This window comes from Wyeomyia smithii, chromosome 2 (assembly GCF_029784165.1).
Source record: "Wyeomyia smithii strain HCP4-BCI-WySm-NY-G18 chromosome 2, ASM2978416v1, whole genome shotgun sequence".
Classification (NCBI taxonomy): domain Eukaryota; kingdom Metazoa; phylum Arthropoda; class Insecta; order Diptera; family Culicidae; genus Wyeomyia; species Wyeomyia smithii.
In genome coordinates this window covers 77,295,391-77,318,716 of record NC_073695.1, presented here as the reverse complement: position 1 = coordinate 77,318,716, position 23,326 = coordinate 77,295,391, and the positions used below count along the sequence as shown (strand labels likewise).

The 23,326-nt window shown below is 36.5% G+C and overlaps 1 protein-coding gene across 28 annotated transcripts in view; it reads right to left on the bottom strand.

Moving 5' to 3' along the window:
• Positions 1 to 23,326, bottom strand: part of LOC129725096 (potassium voltage-gated channel subfamily KQT member 1-like) — a 612,086-nt gene that overhangs the window by 132,024 nt on the left and 456,736 nt on the right. For all 28 annotated transcript variants that reach the window (XR_008728015.1, XM_055680533.1, XM_055680531.1 and 25 more), the window contains 3 exons: positions 13,084 to 13,218; positions 337 to 419; positions 73 to 248 (listed from right to left, as the gene is read on the bottom strand). Coding sequence is in view for 27 of the 28 variants with exons in the window: in XM_055680533.1 (XP_055536508.1) it covers positions 73 to 248; positions 337 to 419; positions 13,084 to 13,218 (394 nt within the window). In the remaining variant the exon portion in view is untranslated. The remainder of the gene's footprint in view (positions 1 to 72; positions 249 to 336; positions 420 to 13,083; positions 13,219 to 23,326) is intronic.

Sequence of the window (23,326 nt, the reverse complement as noted above, 5' to 3'; positions counted from 1 at the left end):
TATACTTGAGGCCTTGATGTAAGCAAGGAATATCAGTCTACTGATTGTCGATAGTAGCGTGGGCATACTTACTTGTCTATGAGCATAAACGACGCTCCCTAGTAGTTTCCACGTGCCACCACGGCGGTCCATCCGCACCATCCGAAGGATTTGGAAGAACCGCAGGCCACGCAATGCACTTGCCGCAAAGACCTGACCAGACGATCTCATCACAAGTATCGCTATCGAGGCAACTATCGTCACTACATCTGTAATTGAATATTCGTATTGTTAGCGGAAGAATGGTGTCAAGAGTGTCTTTTGAAAAAGGACAGTGGAAAACCGACTGGCACGTACCTATTATACAAAAAGGCCGTTTCAAAAATTTCAGCCTCCCAACGGCTCCTTGGTATCGTGAGCGGCATCCTGATGACCATAATCTGGAAGGAGAGGGGCAAGTTGAATTCCTAGGAAATATGTATCTTATCTATTTTAGTGTTCCTTATTATTTATTATTGGAACGCTTTGGATCTTTATTTGTTACTAGCTGACCCGGCACACTTCGTCTCGCCCATTTTTTTTCTTATAATTAAATTAATTTTAAACATTGAAAGCATGGGAATTCTAAATTGATTCCACATACTTCCAAACATTGACCTTGTGATTTGTTTATAGTCTGCAATTGGATATTGGCTACGTTCAAACGGATAAAACTCGAAAGGCACATCGTTTGAATGAGAGTATCCACGTCTTGAATTGTGCTTAAATTATCGTTACCTGTAATACATTGGTTTTTGGATGCTTAACGTCCAATCTTGTCCTATTCCATGATTTTGGTTGGTTCAGGTTTCTAAGCATTACACTGGTCGACAAAAGCAAAAAAAAGTGCTGCCCTTAAGCTCGAAATAGCTGCTTTAAAAAGATTATAGCTTTTTAACCACTCCAGTGAATTTTGGTGCCCCTAGCTATTACAAAAACGCGTCAACTTACGTGAGAGTTCGCATAGTAATTGCTCGCCGGGTTCGTCGCTTGAACGTTATGATTAAGAGAAAACTCATTTAGGTATCTGAAAGAATGTTAGTGGCTGGAAGCACCAAAATTCACAAGAATTTGCAAATAACCTTTAATCTTTCATTTTTTTTCTAGTTTAAGCATGGGACACACCTGCGTTGACCAATGTTGTCTGTTGGATGGTTGATTTTTGATTACACTGATCGACAAAATGAAAAAAGTGTCATTCAAAAGCTCAAACCGAAGAAAAAAGAAATAACCGATATCGAGTTATTCATCCATTCCTATGAACAGTCGAAACAGATTAATTGATCAGTAAGTGTATTGTGCAAAGCTACAACCGCAAGTTTGACTTAAAACTACATAAGGCTGTTTGTTACATTAAATGCAATATTGCATTCGAGAGTGATCACAAATGATAAGTTTTTCGAACCTCTTCTCTTCAATAATTCTTTAAATTACACTGGTCAACACCGGTTTTGCCCTGGAGCCCGAACTAAAAAAAAGAAAGATTATGGCTATTGTATCATTCCTGTGAATTTTGGTGCCCCTAGCCATTTCCAAGAAACTTTGTAGAAGAGCGGAAACCGATTGTTCAAACCCTGAGAGCGCTAATAATTTCTTTCCGCTAGATTCCATTCCTGGCCCAGTGTGCACTGTTGAATCAGTGGAGACTATGTTAATTATTCGATAGCCTTGTAGGCAACATGCTTATAGGGAAATTTGGATCTAGAGCTCGATAGTAATATTTTAGAGAAAAACTTTCTTCTACAAAGATGTGACATATAATAGCGCACATTATCCTGTAAATAGGGTGATCCAAATTTTCGATGAAATCCAGCGTCTAATCTTCTTGTCTTTGCAGATAAAGTCAAACGATGTTCTATAATGTTGTAGCCCCATAAATTTTGCGTAACTTTAGAGAAAAAAGTTTTTTTCTATCTTTCAAAATAACGGATATAGAACTATTTTACTAAATCACAACAAGAAAACTACGGCTGCGGCTCTCAAGTATTTGGCGTCTCCATCGATTCAACAGTGAATGGATGCGCACGATTATCGTTCGCGTTGGATTGGGTGGGACAGGTGGAGGCACCAATATTCATAGGAATGATTAAATAGCTGTAATCTTACATTTTTTTCTAGTTTGAGCTTTAGGGCCGTTTTTTTTTCACTTTTTGTCGACCAGTGTTATAGACCTTAATATCACAATAGACTATCACCAATAAAACAACTCTCTGATAATAATATGGTGGCCCTGAAAAGATTCAAAATGGCATCTGGGGTCAATTTTTGGCGCCTGGGTATCATACCGAAACCGAAACTAGATGATGACAGCTGTAGGTTTTGTAGTATAGAGAGTAAAAGCTACAACATCTGCTGTGTGAGTGCGTGGCAATATTTCACAGAAAGGCCAGTTCCTTGGAAAAGGGGTCAAAGAGCCTTCGGAAATATGGGCTAGTCCTCCTTAAACTCAAAGTTTTACAGTTTATAAGCAAAATAATACTAGATTGGGATAATGCCTTAATTTAAGATGTTGTCCACAAAAAATGTAGTGATGTGTGATATCTTTCAAAAAGGTATACAGCAAAAGAATACACACCACAATAGATCTTAATACTGGTCGCAGTGGTAATATGTCCCCGACAGGAAAAAAAAATCATACCGACTACAGAAATACTCATATTAAGTGGTATTCAGGTATTTTAGGCTGTTTAACAGAAACTGGAATTCGCTATCTAGGAATTAAAAATGGTCTCTAGGATCAATATCTGGCTTCTGTGCATCATTTAGATCATTTTGAGCTGTTTTTGGGGAAATTGGTTGAAATATGTGTTTAATTTGTGTGGAAACCCTACCAACCTTCTAGAGTAGGGAAGGGTGACAAATTGTCAACATTTCTTGTACTCAAAAATTTACACATTCCAACAAATTTTTGTTTCATTTCATTACCACCATAAAAACATGTCTTGCCCCCCAAAACCTTCTCACGTCAAATTCGGTTCAATTCGTTTGATTAGTTCTCGAGTCATATAGAAATTTGTTTTTCATTTGTATGAGAGCCCTCGCCTTTCAGAGGTAGAAGGGGTGTCTTTTCTGCTCCTGAAAATTTCTACGTGCCAAAATCGGTTACATTTGCTTGATTGGTTCTCATATTATGCAAAAAAAAAAGTATTTCATTTGTATAGGGCCATCCAGAAGAAAGAGGGGTCTCGAGCTACCACAAAAATATTTATTACTCCAAAAAACTTCTACTTGCTAAATTTGTTTCCGTTTGTCTGATAAGTTCTCAAGTTATGCAGAAATTTGTGTTTCAGTTATATGGGAGTTGTACCGTCCAGAGAAGGGAGGTGTCTTAAATCAGCATTATAACCTTCCCAGCTCTTTAAACCTCTACAAACAAATTTTCACGCACAATTGGTTCAGTTTGGTCTTAATTGCAACAGAACTATTGCAAAAAACTATAATAAAATTCGGTTTTGTATCCAAGCGGCACATGAACCTTTTGTCTTCAAAACGTATTACCAGAATTTTCTGAATTTCACTTAAAAAAAATACTCAAATGCGAACTTTCACGCTTCTGGGGCAAAAGTAGGCAGTTTAGGGACAAAAGTTCGCACTATATGATTAATGTAGGGTAATCGCTCCATTATTCATCTCAACAGCTTGGTGCACCTATATTCATCTCATTTCTCTCATTTGTCCAATTTATCGTCAAATTTCTTCAAATTTTTGAAAGTAAATCTGTTTGCTTGTCAATTTTCTCAAGTGGCTGAAAGTTTTACGTTTAAACTGTTGCAGGAAGTATTCTTTACACCCTTCGGGAAAAATAACTCTAAAATGATTAAGATTTGAAGCATTTTCGTAAAGAGTGGAACAACTCATAAACTGAGTAACTCCGTAAATACGCATAATTGAGAAACAAGGCGTTTTAAAATTGAGTGATTGTTACTCACTTTTTGGGTACAGTATTAGGGTAGGGAACATATTCTAAGCAGCTTTGGGAACCGCCTGTGTATTCAGACGAAATACTCGAAATGTGTTGGGTGAAATTCGAACAATATTATATCAATATGTTCTCTATCGTTTTGTCTGTCAAAATTCGTTTTCAGATTGTAAAATTAAGTTAGCAAACTTCAACAATAATCAATTAAAGTTACCATGCAAGAGACACTATTCCAATCACCCCGAACATATTTTAAGCAGTTTCTATCTGTTTTGCAGGCGTTTTTTCTTCAGCACCCAAAGTGGCTCCTGAATGGCTGCAATATAGGTCGATTTGTTTCAAATGATCTTTATTCACAGATTTCTTTTAGATTAACGGTATTTATTATATTCGTAAGACAGCTAGACAATCAACGTTTTCGTTTCCATCATTGAAATAGTCGATATTGATCAAAATGCAGGAATTTTAGGCCTGTTTTCTTCGACTGATTAAAATAGGTGCTGCTGCTAAAGCCGTTCCTTACCCTACTCAGTTTTGGGTTGAGTAATTAGTCATTTTTTGGGTCCTGAGTTGCTACTTGATTCAATTTACAAATTTATATAAAGTTTCAAAGATAAAATCAAACATACTGAGTTTGTTGTTTTTACTGGCTAGAAAGCCCCAGAATATTATGCAAACGGGAGGTACTTCTAATCCGAAAACTTATGAAACACATCAAAAACAAATTCAATCGATGGAGATTTAAAGCAACGATTTTAAATGTCGAATTCGTTCTCAATTCACACAAAAAAATCATCATAATTAAAAATAAATAATGTTTTTAAACTTGAATTTCGTTTATTCTTCATGTAATTCACCACAAAAATCTCTTTGCAGGTTTTCGTAGAATACTCGTTTTTGGTTAGGTATTCTACCAGAGGTATTCTACGTAGAAAACTCGTCGAAAACTACATGAGGTTTTCTACATGACATCCCTGACTGAGATGAATATAGGAGCGATTACCCTATTCAATACTATCCTTAATGAAGTTATTTATTTCTTTGCTAATTTTGCACCGATTCTTTTAAGTTGTGTGGTATTTTGGGTGTTTTTCTTTCGCCCCGAAAATGGACCTTCCGAAATAGATCCTTCTGGGGCTTCTAGGGGCCATAGAAACAATTAAAATAATCAAGGTCAAACAACACTCAATATGGGTATTTTCGCTAGTCATTATTTTGAATTTGGAAATGGCGTCTGAAATCGATCTCCGGTCTTAGAGCATCATTTTAATTACAGAAATACACATATTGGGGGGTACGCGACCATTTTAGGTTATTTCCTAGTAGCCGAAAATCGCCATCTTGAAATAAAAAATGGCGTCTGGGGCCATTTTATGGGGTCAGAACCATCCCGATTCCGGAAATACTCATATTGTCTGATATTTGGCCACATTTTGTTCTTTTCCAGACACTGGAAGTCGTCTTTTGGAATCCAAAACGGTGTCTGGAGTCGTTTTCCAGTCTCTGGGCATCAAATTGATTAAGGAAATACATATATTGCGGGGTATTCGATCATTTTAGGTTTCCCGGTCTCTGGGCACCATTCTGGTTGCAAATATACCTATATTGGATGATATTTGACCTTGATTTTTCATTGTTTCTATGGACACCGGAAGCCCCAGGGAAATCTATTCCGGAAGGAACATTTTGAAAGCATATCACCAAAACCATTTAATGGTCTGTGGAAGTAATTTCATGAGCTTTGAACCAATAGTTGTAAGATTCTGGTGCAAAAAATCGTTACACTATAAAATTCTTAGTTTCAGAGTATATCCGCTGAAAACCAGATTTCCGGAAATAAGAAAAGTAGCCTCGAAAAAAACAACTTTTACACCTTTCTTTGTATCATTAGTTGTTCTCGGGCAATTTCTGTACAAAAACATCGTTATTAAACACATTTTTTCATAACGGCTGACGAAACTTACACAGTAAAAAAAATTTACATTTCTTTAAATGCACATAAATGGAGCATTAGAAACCATGTAATGTTCCGTGTGGCATTATATTCACATGCAATGTAAATAAATATATTGTTAATTTGCATGCATATTTATATTCAAAGCTTCAAGTTTACATCACTTAACGTACAAATTTACATGGTTTGAAACGGTTCTGTACTGTGCATTATTAACGGTGTGAAATTGTATATGTTTTTCACTTTATGTGCTAGAAACTGATATGTGCATTCGTTTGTATTAGCTGTAAACTTAATTTTTTGATGCTGTGTAGTGCGTACTTTAGCCCCACAATAAGTTTTCCAACTGATTTTATTTTTATGGCAAACATCAAAATATTCTCGGCAAAACAAATTCACTATACAAACCACATTTATACAAGAGTTTTTCAGGTTCAGTTGCTTTCGAGTTTCTGTAGTTTCCGAATAGGGTAATCGTAGTTCCCAAAACTAAGAAAACTAGATCAAAACAGCTGAAAACACAACTTATCTCATAACTTCACACCATTTAAAAAGAATCTTATGTGTTTACATGTGTGAATAACTGACGTGATACATACAATGTTGCCAGTTTAAGGCCCAAATACACACACGGCGCAATGACACCTTCTCCTTACAAAATAGAAAGCGTGATCGCTATCCCGCCTTCCAATTTGTATGAAGAAGGCGCCATTACGCCGTGTGTGTATTTGGGCCTTTAGTCTGCTCATATGTTTTACTTTTACCCCGTGCGTACTTTTACCCCGTGCGTACTTTTGCCTCTCACTACTATGTATCTATGTATCAGATATAGAGCACAGAAAAATAGAACTGTGTAAAGCCGCATAATAAAAGCATGCGGTCTCTTTCATTACTTTCTATACAGCACTTTCTGACCAAGACTATTTACCGTGCGACTAAAGCCTTGAAATTCAACAGAATTTTTACTTCTTATTTGTAACTCTTGAAACTGTTATAACTATTGACCAGAGTCAAGGATGGAAAAAATCGTGTCGCATAACAATCATTCGGGTATCATTTCTGAACTTGCTATACATAAGCTTCCAATCCCAGCAAACCACATCGCTATTAAAAGTTACACATTCTCACGCATGCAAGAGACAACTGATAGCAAAGAAATATACGGTAGCTTTCTTTGATGATTTTGTTTCAGTATTGCCTGCTTGAGGTGGAGCGAGTAACATATAGCGAGTGTTTCACGAAAGAATCGTAAACGATTGCACTCGAGCGATCGCAACGGTTGTTTCAAATGTTGGTTGCTTTCAGGCGTAATTCGGTTACTCCACGTCGTGCTTTCACCGTGATATACCGCGATGATTCTTAAGCAGGTATTAGACGAAGCAAAATATTTGCTATTTTTGGTACGATTTTTATTTGCACAAAACAAAATCTTTATGAAAGAATAGCAAATGTTTGCTTCGTCTAATACCTGCTTTAGTGATTTCAAATATCACATGCTAACGCACCATGCTGCCATTTCCGTAAGCATTGATGGTACCTACTTGCTCCGGTAAACAAACAGTTGAACGCAATCTAACGTTCATTTGGATTCATAATTTTGTATCACTGGCGATAATATCTCAAAGATTTTCGCGATACAGCAAATACTATCGTTTTGAATCATTGAGTCTCCTGCTATGGTATTCGGAACTCTTGGAAGCGAAAAACAATCAGCAGCGTTTCTATGGAAAACTTGTACGCGAGTGGAAACAATTGAACGATACATGATGAATCAAAGAACACATTTGCATGAAATATTGCTAGTGAGTGAAAATTCCCATGCTTGAGAGTTTTGCTGTCCAAAAGATAGAAATATGTAAAAGGGTTTCAAAAAATATTTTAGTAAAATCTTTTACGAATAATTGAAAACTAAACGACTTTCCCAAATATCGCAAACCAAAAATTTTATTCGGAACCGAATTTTTCGGATCATGTTTTATTTTTTAATTTCATAATAAATCCTGTTATTATTTTTATATGTTTTCTATTTTACGTTCGTATCATTTTATATGTTTTAGTTTTTTTCAAAACATTGATCAGTCTGTCCTTTTGATTTTTTTTTTCATTCACGTTATTTAGAGTTGACCTTATCATAATAGTTTTCCGTTAGTTCGATTTTTTTAAGTTTAGACTAATAACACAGTGCAAAAAAAATTGACTTTTTCTCTGCATTGGTTTCTGTACATATTTTTTTTTGTGTATTTTGATGCAAAACCTGATTCCCCCGAGTTTGACCATATTTCAACTTAAGGGGTAACAATGGAGCCATTTTGAATTTTCGAGAAATCGAAAATTTTCGATGTTTTTTCGACGCCATTTTGTTTTAAAGCCAAATATCAAAATTCTATGAGTTTGTCCATATTTTAGCATCTTCTTACCCATCTTTGAAAAAAAAAACAGATCCTAAATCGGACAAAAACTGAGCTCAAAACGGTGATTCCACGAAAACGGTTTTGGCATTGTTTTCAGTGTATTTCACAAAGCGAAATAGGGTAGGGAACATATTCTAAGCAGCTATAGGAACCGCCTGTGTATTCAGACGAAATACTCGAAATGTGTTGGGTAAAACTCAAACAGTAGTATATCAATCTGTTCGCTATCGTTTTCTCTATCAGAACTTGTTTTCAGATTGTAAAACTAAGTTAGCAAACTTCAACAATCATCAATCAAAGTTACCAATCGAGGGACACTATTCCAATCACCCCGAACCTTTTTTAAGCAGTTTCCGTATGTTTTGCAGGCGTTTTTTTCCAGCACCCGAAGTGGCTCCTGAATGGCTGCAATATAGGTCGATTTGTTTCAATTGCAATTGTTCACAGATTTCTTTGTGATTAACGGTATTTCTTATATTCGTAAGACAGCTATACAATCAAAGTTTTCGTTTCCATCATTGAAATTGTCGATATTGATCAAAATGCAGGAGTTTGAGGCCTGTTTTCTTCGACTGATTAAAATAGGCGCTGCTGCTTAAGCCGTTCCCTACCCTAATATCGAGTATGTCTGAGCATTAATGGTAATGAACTAATATTTGAAAGTGGTAGTTAATTTATGTCTTCTATTGAGTAAAAAAGTCTCAGAAATCGATTGATAGGTGTCTGATCCACGTAAAATATCAGCAACATGTCCATTTTTCCCCAATTCCCCTACAATACTAAAATAGGTTTAGCTTATTTGAAACCTGTTTAATGTAATATCAAGAGTGTAAGTGATACTCAAAGATACATTAACAATTTGTGTTTACATGATTTTCCCCCTTTTGCGAGGAGGGGGTTGCATATTTGGCCAGGACTGGTTAAAACAAAAAAATCTCGCTACAGCTATGAGATAGAGTCATCGCGTCTTCGATAAAGTCAAATGCGACCCCTCCCCGCAAAAAGGAGAGGATCATGTGAAGACAAACTGTTATTGTATCTTTGAGTATCACTTACACCCTTGATATTACATTAAACAGATTTCAAATGAGTTAATTTAACGTTGAGATAATCTTATTTTAGTATTGTAGGGAAATTGGGGAAAAATCGACATGTTGCCGACATTTTACGTAGATCAGACACATACCAATCGGTTTCGGAGACTTTTTTACTCAATATAAGACATAACCTTACTACCACTTTTAGATATTAGCGCATTACCATTAATGCTCAGACATACTCGATATTATTATGCTTTGTGAAATATACTAAAACCATGCCAAAACGTTTTTCGTAGAGTTACCGTTTTGAGCTCAGTTTTTGTCCGATTTAAAATCTGTTTTTTTTAAAGATGGGTAAGAAGATGCTTATATAGGCTGACCAGACGTACCGTTTTGAACGGGACAGTACCGTTTTTTCGACTATTTATTACCGCCCCGTCTTTTTGCCATTTTGTACCGTTTTCGGATACTCCTTGAAAAAATCTTAAATGAAGCTTTGCATTGAAATTTTCTTAAATGGAAAATAAGTTTCCAAGCAGCCAGGACTTTTCTAATATTCTGGGTACGTTTTGTGCCTTCCTGACAGTACCGCACCACTGGAAGGACATTCCCTATCAAGAACTGATGAAAAAGTCACGCTTGAAAGTTAAGACCATGATAATTGTTAATCAAAATCTCGATCATCATGTGACAAGTTTCAGGAACTCATTGCAAAAAATCACACAATTCAGGATCGGGCAAAGCAATGTTTGTATGCCTCGGTTGGTAAAAAATTCCAAAAATCAATTTCATCATGTGTCCCGTTCTTTGAACCCATTTGTCCCGTTTTTATCCCGAGAAAATCTGGTCAGCCTATAGCTGCTAATATGTGGACAAACTCTTAGAATTTTGATATTTGGCTTTAAAACAAAATGGCATCGAAAAAACATCGAATATTTTCCGATTTCTCAAAAATTCAAAATGTCGCCATTGAGTTGAAATATGTTCAAACTCGGGGAAATTTGGTTTTACATCAAACTTCATCAAAAAATCATACATAGAAGCCAAGGCAAAAAAATTGTTGCACTGTGTAGTTATATTTTACTTTCATAATTTGGGTACAATTTAATTTTTTTTTCGAACAATTTTGGCGTGCTCTTTGGAATGGAATATTTTGATTCGGAATGTATTTGTTCTGATACGATAGGTGAAAAAGTACGTATTTATGTATATGAATATTTTTCGCACCTCCGAGCTTGCCAGGGGCACCAAAATTTACAGGAATGGTTGTAAAGCTATAATCTTTCCTTTCTTACAGTTTGAACTCTAGGGTAAAAATATTTTTGGATATTGTCGACCAGTGTCATTTTAATTCAATTTTGACTTTGTCAGAACTTAGTTGAAAGTTTATTTTTTTGCCAATCGGTATTAGGTCTGCTTTCTTCCTTATTTTCATATTTCTTGCGTGGAGTTGGCGTCTTAATTTACTCACGCTCAGTGCCTTAGAATATCAATGTTTATTCATGAGTAGATGAATTGAATTAATCTCAGTGTCAGCAAATTTATTCTCTGGTGCAACTCAATAACCTATGTTCATTGCGACAATGCATGAATATCGTTTCTCATATTCAATGACAGAACAGTGGAATGAATATCAAAGGCCTCGTAATGATATTCAAAGAAGCTTCGGTGATTATCAATCCAAGTAGTGCATATCTGTTCAGAAGCTGTACACTGCCCAGTACAGTATATATAGTCGAATAAGGTTAATTTTGATTTTCACTATTTTGATATGATTTTTGTTTTTGACGATCAAAATATCAACACGAGTGTTAAAGTTTATCTTGTCGGTGTTCACCGGTTGTTTGGTATCATGAATATCAACGGTCGCATGGGCAGCATGATTATCAATATAAAGACGGCTGAAAATCGCTGCCTTTGAATATCATGTCGGTGAATATTCTCCGCATTGCTCACGCTTGATATTCAATTTTCTGGAAAAATAATAAAAACGAAGTGAGCACTGAAATGTTGAACACTTGACATTGATATGGGGAGAAAGCAAAATATAAAATAATTGCTAGATTCTAGCATTTATCTTTCGGAATATTCGCAAACTCTGATAACTGTGACCGAATTTAATCTTGATTGCTTGATGCTTGTCGCTGTGTAAGAAAGGTAATCTGTTCCGATCATAATTGTTTGTATTCCATTTTTAATATCTTGGCAGTACGAATTATTTCAATTTTGTTGTTGTCCATCTGTTTGTTTGGCAAAAACCGAATTTTATTTCTTCTATCGATAAGAGATTCGTTGAAATGAGGCTAAAAAAATCGAAAGAATTTTGCACATTTGTTCTTCGATTCAATGAAGAATCGGTTGTAAAAATTCAGCGCTTATTGTTCTTTTGAAGTTTGAAGGGACAGTATTTTGATTTTGAAAGTTATTGCAAATCTTACTCACTGCTACCGGCTTTGGGCATAGGTTCGGTTAAACTTGGTTAGAAGGTCAAGTCACAGACTAATACAAACAATTTACGGTAACTGATGTCATTTATCACCTAGAGCATATAACTAATGTGAGCAATTTTTTGTTGTAATCTCATAAAAAGCACACAAGAAACTCGTACTCGTTTGCTAATAATTCAACAACTTTTTGTTCGACCGTCTTTGTGCTTCGATGGAAAGTTCACGGCATTTGAATCGAATCATGTGGTCAACTTCCATGTCTAGTGCCCATGAGGTGTTCCGTCGTCGTACTGCCATCCCCAGACAGGCTGGTCACACGTGGTAAAAGTTATTCCGACAGGAAAGGTCTCGTGAAAGTTCAGGTTTAAAGAGCCTCTAGTTGGCCGATACAAGCCGTCGGGATAAATAACAATTTGACGGACATGCCACCAAATGACCCGCTTTGCGAGGGTGACGTCAATCACTCGGCGGAAGCAGTTATCGACCGGTGAAGGTAAACAAAACCTGCACTGATGAACTCATTTGTGTAATGTGAATTATTTAGTGTCCACAAATTGGTTATTAGCGGTCGTTACTGAACGTTAAGGATGTACACTCAAAATGCGAGCTTTGTTTGACACAACTCAAAGTCACAAACATAAGAACGTCGTTCAAATTGATTCTTTTTTACCCAAATAGTTGCTTCAAAATTAGCTTAGCTTAGCAGCATACGCCAATCAAAGTGTGGGTGTAGAACTTTTTCTGTTATTTGAAATTGTGCAGAATAGGAGGGGAAGGTGTGGGATTATCTAGTTCCTTACAGGTTTATGGTTAGTTACTGTACGGCAATCGACAACTTTAAAGGAACATTAAACGTGTGATGTTTGATTTCCAAAGAACCGAAGATAATTTCAAAAGGGCCTAATCATAAAAATTGCAAACAAAGCACAAATCAACGATTGAACGACAACCGGCTCTGCTCCCGAACAGGCGTCCAAAGTTCATTCGACAACAGGTTATCAATCTAGTTCAGTTTCCCGCCTCGCAGCTGTCGACCAGTCAATAATTGCCGTGTCCTCTGTTCATAAAATTTATTGATCAGATGGCAAATTATGAACCATCCATCACGACGCCGACAGGACAACAAAGCAACAAATATCAACAGCCATAATTTACAGGCTCAATTACAAGCATGCGTCGACAGTTCTCGGAACCATTCCCAAAGCCGGCGGTCAGTTCTAGCTTCTCTATCGTAGATGGCGAATGCATATCTGTATTCACCCATACAGAACTGCTATAGCTTTCAAGAATTTACCGTAGGAAGAACTCGATCGAAAACCATACAACTACGACGATTTCCATGACGAATAAGATGGCGATTGCTTGTAGCTCGTATTCCTGAATAGTTGAGAAGACACTTAAGGCCAAACATGTGAACACCATGAAGAATCTGTAGTAAAATAGAAAAAGGAAGGATATTAGTTTATTGATACTTCAGATAAGTCGGGAGCATTTTCAGCCCATGGCGAGGTAATATGAAAACAGATTTGCTGATACGTTCAAAAGTGATTAGCAAGTTAATTGGCAGGACTCGCAGGCATGGCTCTAATTGATGTTGTGGAATAAACAAGGTTGATTAAATGGCACGCTGATTGACAGTGTAAATGTGATTTAACAAATTGGTGAATTAAACGTATACTTGCCAATCAACTGTTGACGTTGTATGGCTCATGAGATGAGAAAGTAGAATGATAGCTATCATTTATCTTATATATATATATATATATATATATATATATATATATATATATATATATATATATATATATATATATATATATATACATATATATATATATATATATATATATATATATATATATATATATATATATATAAATATTTATATATATATATATATATATATATATATATATATATATATATATATATATATATATATATCAGTTTGAATTATAAGGAAATGTAATTAACACTTCATTAACATTAGCATAAACAATGCTTCAAACTTCTCTTCTAAGCAGGCAGCACATCGGTCATTTTAGTTCGAATAATTTTATTCTTTTAACAATTAACATTTGAGAGAATATTGAAAATTATTTTGAACATATGCCATTGTTTAAATTTAATTTAGGGTAGATTAACCTATAGTGGACTGGTGGTAGTTTACTTAATTACCCTATAGTGGACCACCCGCAAGATTAAATCAATTTCTCTTAACATAAATCGAAATTTATAAAATTTTGAGATGCCGACTGGCTGGATAAGATGTATCCCGATTAAAGTTCTCTGAAAATCTCTCAAATTTTCGCACAAATTGAGTAAATCTGGTAGGTTGTCCACTAGAGGAAAGGGGTCCTTTATAGGTCCTTCACCCTATTTTTATCAATTACTTTAACTCAGTTTTCAAGGCATGAATTCATTGCTGCTACTTGTTTTTGCCTTTCTCCTAGAAAGGTATAGCAATCACTTGCAAAACCGAAGATATAAAAGTGCTCCAGAGGGCCGAATGGCATATATCACTCGACTCAGCTTGACGAGCTGAGCATTTTCTGTATGTATGTGTGTGTGTATGTGTGTGTGTATGTGTGTGTGTGTGTGTGTTTGTAAGTGCAGATTTTTATTCTCACTCACTTTCTCAGAGATAGCTGGACCGATTTTCATGAAAATAGTTGCAAATGAAAGGTCTCAATGTCCCATAAGACCCTATTAAATTTCATTGTAATCGGATTTTTGGTTTAGAGGTTATGTATCAAAATGTAAAAATCATGAAACATCATTATCTCTAAAACTACACAACCGATTTGAACAAAATTGATTTCAAATGAACGAGCTACTTTGAAACTTTTTAACTTTTGAATTTTATGAAGATTGAATTTGTGGTTCAAAAGTTATGACAGGAAACGTGTTCTGAAGACTGTTTAATCTCACTCATGTTTCTCAGAGATGGCTGAACCAATTTTCAAAAAATCAGTGTCAAATGGAAGGTCTAGTTGCCCCATAAGACTCTATTGATTTGTTTTGTAATCGGACTATTACTTTGCCTGTTATGTTTAAAAATGTGAAATCCAGCTATGAAAAGGAACATATTCCGAAGATTACTTGGACTCACTTACTTTTCTCAGAGATGGCTGACCCGATTTCCACAAAATTGGTGTCAAATGAAAGGTCTAGCTGCCTCATAACACCCTATTGAATTTTTCTCTAATCGAACTGTAACTTCGTCTGTCATGTACCGAAATGTGAAAATCACGAAACTACATTATCTCAGAAACTACACAACCGATTTGATCAATATTATTATCAGATGAGCGGGCTAGTTAAGCGTTAACTGATGAATTATGATTGAACACGTGGTTTCAAAGTTTGGCTGCCCTATACGTTCCCATTTCATTTGACTATAATTGAACTTAAGCCACCGTTATATATTAAATTGTTAATAAAACAACGAAAGTCTATTATTTCAAAGATTACATGACTTATTTGAACATAACTAGTGTCATACGAACGAGTCATCTCTCAAACTTACAAATAACAAACTTCATAACAATTTGATATGTATGTGGCTCAAAAGTTATGGAAAGAAAAGAAATCCAAAAACTATTTGAAACTATACCTGCTCCGTTCGATATATGTGGCTTCAACATAATTTAAATGTGGTGTCGTACTATTTGAACGTTCCAAATTCATTGATTCCTTGCGATGTGTTTAAAGTCTGCAAATGCACGGCGAATCGGCCATAGGATATGATCAAAGTCAAATAACAAATCGTTTGCAATGATTGGTTTTATCGAAATGACAACATCCTCGGCTGTTGGCTTCTGTACATCGCCTTAATTCTGAATATATTCATATTGGGTGGTATTCGGTCATTTTCAACAGATTTTCTGGCATCAATCTAACACAGGAAATACCCATATTGGGAGGTATTTAGTTATTTGGTTGTTTTCCAGAAACTAAAAGTGGTCGTCTTTAAATTCAAAATGGTGTCCAGGGTTAATGTTTGGTTTCTATGCATCACCTCGATTACGGAAATATCCATATTGAGTATTATTCGGTCATTTTCGACTGTTTCCTAGAAGTTGCCTTTAAGTAATTCAAAATGGTGCCTGAATTGATTGTTAGCTCATTGCATCATTCTGGTTCCAGAGACACTCATATTGGATGGTATTTGGTTATTTTAAGCTGTTTTTCGCAAACCGGAAGTCGCCGTCATGGATTTCAAAATGGTATTTAATATAATTTCTGGCCTTTGAGCGTCATTCTGGTTGAAAAAACACCCATATTGGGTGTTATTTGATCATTCTCGGCTGTTTCCCAGAAACCGGAAGTCGCCAACCTAGAATCCAAAATGGGGTCTGCGGTCGATTCCAGCTGCTGTGTATCATTCTAGACCCGGAGATACTCATGTTAGACGGAAATCGGCCATTTTTGGCTGTTTTCCAGAAACCAGAAGTTGCCATTACACAATTCATAATGGTGTCTGAGGTTAGCTTCACTCTGAGGTCAGCAGGTGGTATTTGGTCATTTTCAGCTGTTTTTCTGAAACCGGAAGTCGCCATCTTAGAATTCAAAATGGTATCTTTGGTCGATTTGAGCTCCTGTGCATCATTTTAGATCCGGATATTATTATATTGGGTGGAAATCGGCCATTTTTGGTTGTTTTCCAGAAACCGGATGTTGCCATCTTACAATCCAAAATGTTGCCTGAGGTCGATTATGGAACATATTTGTTACCTCTAAAAGCATTCTCATACAAAATTTGGTTGTATTTTCTTGATTGGTTCTTGAACTGTGCGAAATTTGTGTTTCATTTGTATGGGACCCCTCCCTTATAGAAAAGGGAGGGGTGTCAAGCCATTATACACATATTTGTTACCTTTAAAAATATTCACCTGCCAAATTTGGTTCTTTTTAGTTGATTAGTTCTCGAGATGTGTAAAAATTTGTGTTTAATTTGTATAGCACCCCTCCCTTCCAAAAGAAGGAGGGGTGTCAAAGCATTATGGACATATTATTTACCACTAAAAACATTTACCTGCCAAATTTGGTGCCATTTAGTTGATTAGTTCTCGAGATGTGCAGAAATTTGTGTTTCATTTGTATGGAACCCCTTCCATTCAGATAAAGGAGGGGTGTCAAGCCATTATTCACATATTTGTAACCTTTAAAAATATCCACCTGCCAAATTTGGTTCCTTTTAGTTGATTAGTTCTCGAGATGTGTCAAAATTTGTGTTTAATTTGTATAGCACCCCTCCCTTCCAGAAGAGGGAGGGGTCTCAAACTATCATAGAAACCTTTATATGCACCAAAAACCCCTACATACAAATTTTCACGTCGATCGGTTCGGTAGTTTTTGAGCCTATTTGGATCAGACAGACAGACAGACCGGACTGCATTTTTATATGTATAGATTACAACATCAATTTTTTAGAACCTTAAGAGTGTATATACATTCATTGGATGGAAGCGTTCGTGTAAATCTATTTAAACAAATAATAAGTTTGAATGAGAAAGGCTGGGTCTGACCGCTAGGTGGATTAATTTAGGTTTTTTTTCATCATTAAAACAAAGTATCTAGTATGATTTTTTCAGAGTATATTTTCAACTATTTCTCGAAGCCATTGTTCTACAACTTGTCCGTATACGGTAGCGATAAAATGCAATTTTCCGAATATTCCACCTAGTAAAATTGATGCGCTCTTTTGAAAAATATCGCTTGTGTGAAAATAAAATGAATTCCAGTGGAGAAGTCCCTCAGTCGAAAGCATAAGCAAAGTTTCATCAGAACCATGTTTGTTACAAATTTTAGCATTTTCAGGTCAAATTCGCTTTTTTTCCTGTATGGACTTCCTCACTGTGACCTGAATCGTAGATCTATTATGAGATATGCCCGGGTGCTGTATCCCGCACTTCTATTATCAGCAATATCGCTATTGAGAAGTGGCATGCTTATTATTATTATTTATCAGTGCTTGTGTGTGTAATGTGATACTCCTCCTTTTACACGCTTACTGTTCTACTATACCGATCCTTGTTCCTCTTGCCAAATATCACCGATTATAATTCCCTGGAGAAGTTTCGTTGTGCGTCCTTCTGGCCAGTTTTATTAATGAGAGGGACTTATGTTTTTGTTAAGAGGAAGTCACGCAAAGGTGTTATAGATTTAAGCGTAAAGGAAGGGTAAGTGGTAAGGAGCCTGAGAATGAACTCATGCTTAATGTCCGGTTTTGACATTGAATGGCCTTATTCTACTAAGATTCGAACCTACGACCATTCGCTTGACAAAGCGAACTCTATAACCTAGCAGCTACGCAGCTCCCCCACCACCGTCTCACCCCATCGAATTCGCTAGAATTGTACATTTTCAACAAAAGGAAGACTATCCACAGCGACAAGTGTCGTTTGCAGAAAACACACAGAGGACAAATTTTCTTGAAGCTGGAAGCTTTTTTGTTGTTTCACGTTTTGTATCTTCTCTTATTGTATCTATCGTGTTTGGGCCTTCTTCAGGAGACTTGTAGAGACATAGCTGATGTTTTTGAATCGAAGTTTGCTCAAAATTCTTTTAGAGTGAGGTTGTTCAAAAATTCATATCTAATAAAGTAATTCGAAGAACGGAGTAAACCTTTATAGCAACTTTCTAAAGACATTTTTTTTCAAATCATAAATAGGTATTTGAGATTTAAAATTTTCAGTGTCTGATTTGAGCCAGGCTCAATAAAAATTAAATAAGATAATACTAGTAAAAAACTAGTTGCGTGAGAAGGTGATTGCCATAGAACTTTTTAACTAGTTAAAGCTTCCATCAATAGCATATGCGGCGCGTGGCTGCCATCTCTACGTTTAGCACAAAGCATGAAAGCAAAGGAAACAAAATCAATTGCTTCCGGCGGAAAGCTAAAATCATAAAATCGTAATCGAATAGCAACCGCAGTAGATGAGAGACTATTAGCAAAATCTCGAATTTGCGACAGCTTGTTTTTTACGATTTTTTTTTTGTTTTGTGAGTATGTACACATGTATAAGCTCAAAAGAACACCAGCGAGGTTCGCTCTAGCGACTCGACCCAGTTTGTTTTTTAGGTGAACATATTTTTGAACTAGTACACAAGGCCTTTTTGAAGGTAATTAAAGAGGTATTTTCATTTAGTTACAACAGCTTATTTTCACAAGTTATAGAATAAAACGGATTGTTTCGTTAGTTTGTTGGGTTTTGTGAACATAATAATTCAAAGTTAGGATGATTTATTACATTCTTGATGACACCTTTTTCGATTCTGCTGACCTGCGTTGGTAACTATAGCGAGCAACATTTTCAGATGTGCAACTGTTACGCTTAATGCAGATTTATGGTCTTCACAATTCCGTTCTTGTCTAGTTCAAATTTTGCTGTACCAACAGTGAGTGATTGTATTTTAATGTGCTCATCAAAATGAATGGCAAGCTGAATCTGGCAACAGTCGCTTACCGTGCATTTTGGTGAGATTTTTATAAGTACTTGAAGTACGATGTCACTGAGAGCTTGGTTTTAAGGTGAACGTTTAAGCTGTGCTATAATACATATTTGATGGAAAACAAGTTGTTCGATGGATAGTTCCGTCAAAAGTAATTGCCATACTATATTGCAATGGAATACAAACATTTTCTATGTTTTTTTATTTTTTTATTCTCGCTTATTTTTCCGTCGGTCTAGTTCCGCCACTGTTGTTGTGCCAATCACCGACGCCCAGGGAGACGACTCCACCCAGGACGCTAACTTACGACCCGTTTATTAACGGACCGGCGCCAACGGCTTTACTTCCTCATGCGATGGAAGGCGTGATCCCAGAGATTTTTCGCCTCAGAAAATCTCCCGGTGCCGGCTAGGATTGAATCTAGACCAGTTGGGTTGGTTGTGAGTGGATCACGCCACCTCACAACCATCGACACCTATGTCGGCGGTGGGATTCGAACCCAGGCGTCGAGCGTGGATGGCGGAGACGTTACCAACCACACTAGGCCCCCGCTCTTTCTATGTTTGTTCATTAGGGCTATTTTTTACACAATACTGAATATTAGCTAGTGCAATTTGTAAGTGAACTCCACTCGCAGTAGTTGCGTATGTAAGAGTAAACTGCTATTGTTATCAACTTGTAAAAATCTACATCATTCGATTGATAGCTACGTATGCTATCTGATATTTTTTTCCGATACTCATTGGTTGGTGCTTCCGTTTCAATCGGCCCTAACGGATGCATCAATTTTGAGCCTATTTATCATGTTGTTTGTTGAAACTCGGTCGTCTAGGCATACGGATTCAGTCGGGCAGTACGCTCCTGCTAAGGCAAACTCCCTTTCCACCTTCAACGGCGACGGTTAGGACGACGATGATGGCGATGAAGAGCATAAATTATGGCATTCGCGTTCGCAAAAAGCAAGCGGCTCATCCGGTAAGCGAAAATAGTGTTCGATTTTCGATCTAGGCTTCTGCTAGTATGGCTTGTACACAACAACTTCGTCGAAACAACAACCACTATGGCTTGCTCTTAGTTTGACTTGTGGATGCATTACACACGATGTTATGCCAGTGGCTCGGTTCGAGAGAATGGGCGGTCAGTTTCATGAGAAGGATTGACAGATGGATGTATTTCTGAGTGTATACTGTGTTCTAGCTACAATTTGTTTCAATAAACATATCGTCAGTACTGGATTTTCAATTTATTCTAATAGAATGGTCCCCGATAAAAAACAGAATGAATCCAGCTAATGGTGCGAAAGATATTTTGCTCATAAGCCTTTCGCAGGCAGTACCATATAATTTTACAGTGATAATACAAACTGTTCGATAATGGATATCTCTTAAGACTTGACCCCCGAAACATACCATTTTTTGGTAAAAATATAATCTTGTTTTCTCACATATTTTTGTAGATCAGTTTTATTTCACAGTATAAAAATGGAAAAAATCAAATTTCCGATTGCTCGCGTACAAAATTATTACCAACAGAAGAACTTCCGGGTTGCTCACATACAGTCCTTCAAACGTGAGGGAAATTACCTCCAATTACTCTCCGCTTTGTCATCGAAAACTTCCTGTTTCCGACGAAAAAGGTTGCAGCTCATTTTTTTTATTTGATTTCTGCCGTCGCAACCAAGGGGCATGGCTTCTACTCTCCACTGACTGACCTGTCTCCATTCGGTAGCGGAGGTGATTTGTCATCGCAATCAGCGCAGCTACTTGTGGAAATACAAATTTCCTACTCACCTTCAAGCATTCTGCCGGAAGTTTTCATATCCCGCATCTACGGAACAGAGTGGTCACGGCAAAGAACCGAAAATAGCCGTCGTAGATCATTGACAGACACACACACCCATTGATGAGTTACAAAAGATGTGCAACGAATTACTATTCATCGGAAGCAGGACGGCAGATGTTCTTCGTACATCCGACACAGGAGGCAAGAATACCTCCCCTGAGGCATGCGAACGTTTGTGCTCTATGAAGATACTCTGTTTTCCGAGTGCTGACAGAGCAAGAAGTGGTCTAGTCGTTTGTCCGTGCTGGAGCATAAATCATGTAGCAGCTTTGAACACCTGCTTACCGGTATGGTCCCGGCAATAGGTAAGTTGAGTGGATAGTGCAAAGTTATTCGGTGCCGGTTGTTCTAAAATGCTGTCATCACAAGTCAAAGCAACAAAATTGTGGAGGATGGTGAAAATAATTCGATCGGGAATCTCCATTCGAGAAGTCCTGGATGTGGAAGGTTTTAATTAAAGGGCCTACATCTGTTGTGACTAGTTGTCTAACAAATTCATGCAATGATTGTTGCAAATCTGTGGATAATAGATGGATTTAGGCAACTTTGCCTTTTAACACTAGTGACTTTTCAATCAACGAGTAAAGCCATTTTATCAGTTAAACGTACAGTTTTATTCTATGCCATCGGAATGCGGATAACTGTTTATGAACTGTCAAGCACTGTGTCGAAAATCATTTGATAATTGTGATCCTTTTTTTCAATGGCTTCTTCCGGTTCCCTGATTAAACCCAGAATTTTCTACATAATAACTTCCTGTTTCTGGAAAACAATCTTAAAGGGCCAAATATTATTCGATATAAATATATTTTCGTAATCGGGGCGATACCCAGAAACTGGAATTCAAATCCAGATGCACTTTTTAATCCTAGATAGCGATCTCCATTTTTCAAAAACCAACCAAAAATGGACAAGCACTATTTAATTGAGACATTCTCTGCATCGCACAGTAGTCCAATAAGGCCAAAAGTGGAACTTAATTCCATAGCGCCTTTCACCTTCATCCTAGCTTAATGGTGTGTGATCCGCATAAAAGGTTGGAATGGTTTATTCAGCCAACTGGCATAAAATTGAAAAATATTCAACTTTGCGGACCAAATAAAATTCTTACACGCAAAAGTTTAAGTCTTGTACAATCAGTGTGTCTTCCCGATTCGCACAAATTTTACGTTAAAAAACAACCTTCAGCGATTCATATTCCCCCACACAACTTAATGACGCTTGTGCTAGTAACGTGGAACCATATGCGTATGAACAAAACCAGAGTCATAGTTAAATGCAAAATGTTTTGAACAAACTTAATGTCTTTTTAATTGTTAGTGATTCAATGATGTTTTGAAAAAAACCGGATTCATGAAAGTGAACCAATCAGGTGATATTTTCATTGATCTAGTCAGTACCCAAATTATCAGTATTGATTGCCGCTTGCTCGTTTCAACGAGAGCAACCTAATGAAAAACATTATCAATACCAGTAAAAATACATTGAAAAAACGGTGCGTTATGCCCAATACGCAATCACTGTACTGGTTCCAAACTACATCATCAATTATGCTAGAAACGCACAACTTTGTACTGGATTCGCACCATCCAACTTTTGCGTGTATCTTAACATTTACAAAAGAATGTCGTTCGGAGGAATTATTTGGGAATACAAAAGACACATTTTTGCTAAAGACTATACATCTGCTGGCCTTTTTCTTACAGAGTTATATTATATTTTAGCTTATTAAGATATCGAAAAAATAAGCTTAAGTATGATGTAAGTCATATATCATATCTTAGCTTATTTGTTCGATAAATTTAATAACGTATAAGGTATAAAGGGGCAAGTCGAATCATGATGTCAATACTTTTTCTCCAAGCGTACGTGATATTTCGGTTTTCGAAATTTTTTTTTTGATGCCAAATGACTTTAAAATGCATGAAACGTCGAGAATTGGTTTCATCTGAATTTTTTTTTTGCAATCTACTCTCAAATCTACTCTCTGGGACTTATTTATCTTTTGAAATTGATCACTAGTCTCTCGAAATAGCTTGTATAATGATATACACTATAACTAGCATCGAATACATTATGTTTCATTAGGGTGGTTCGTAATATTGTGAAAAAATGAGTATAAAATGAAAAAAATCACTTTTCACTGAATACCAAGAGAAAAATTGAAAATATAATATTTTTGCCTTTCTCCTAGAAAGGTATAGCAATCACTCGCAAAACCGAAGATATAAAAGTGC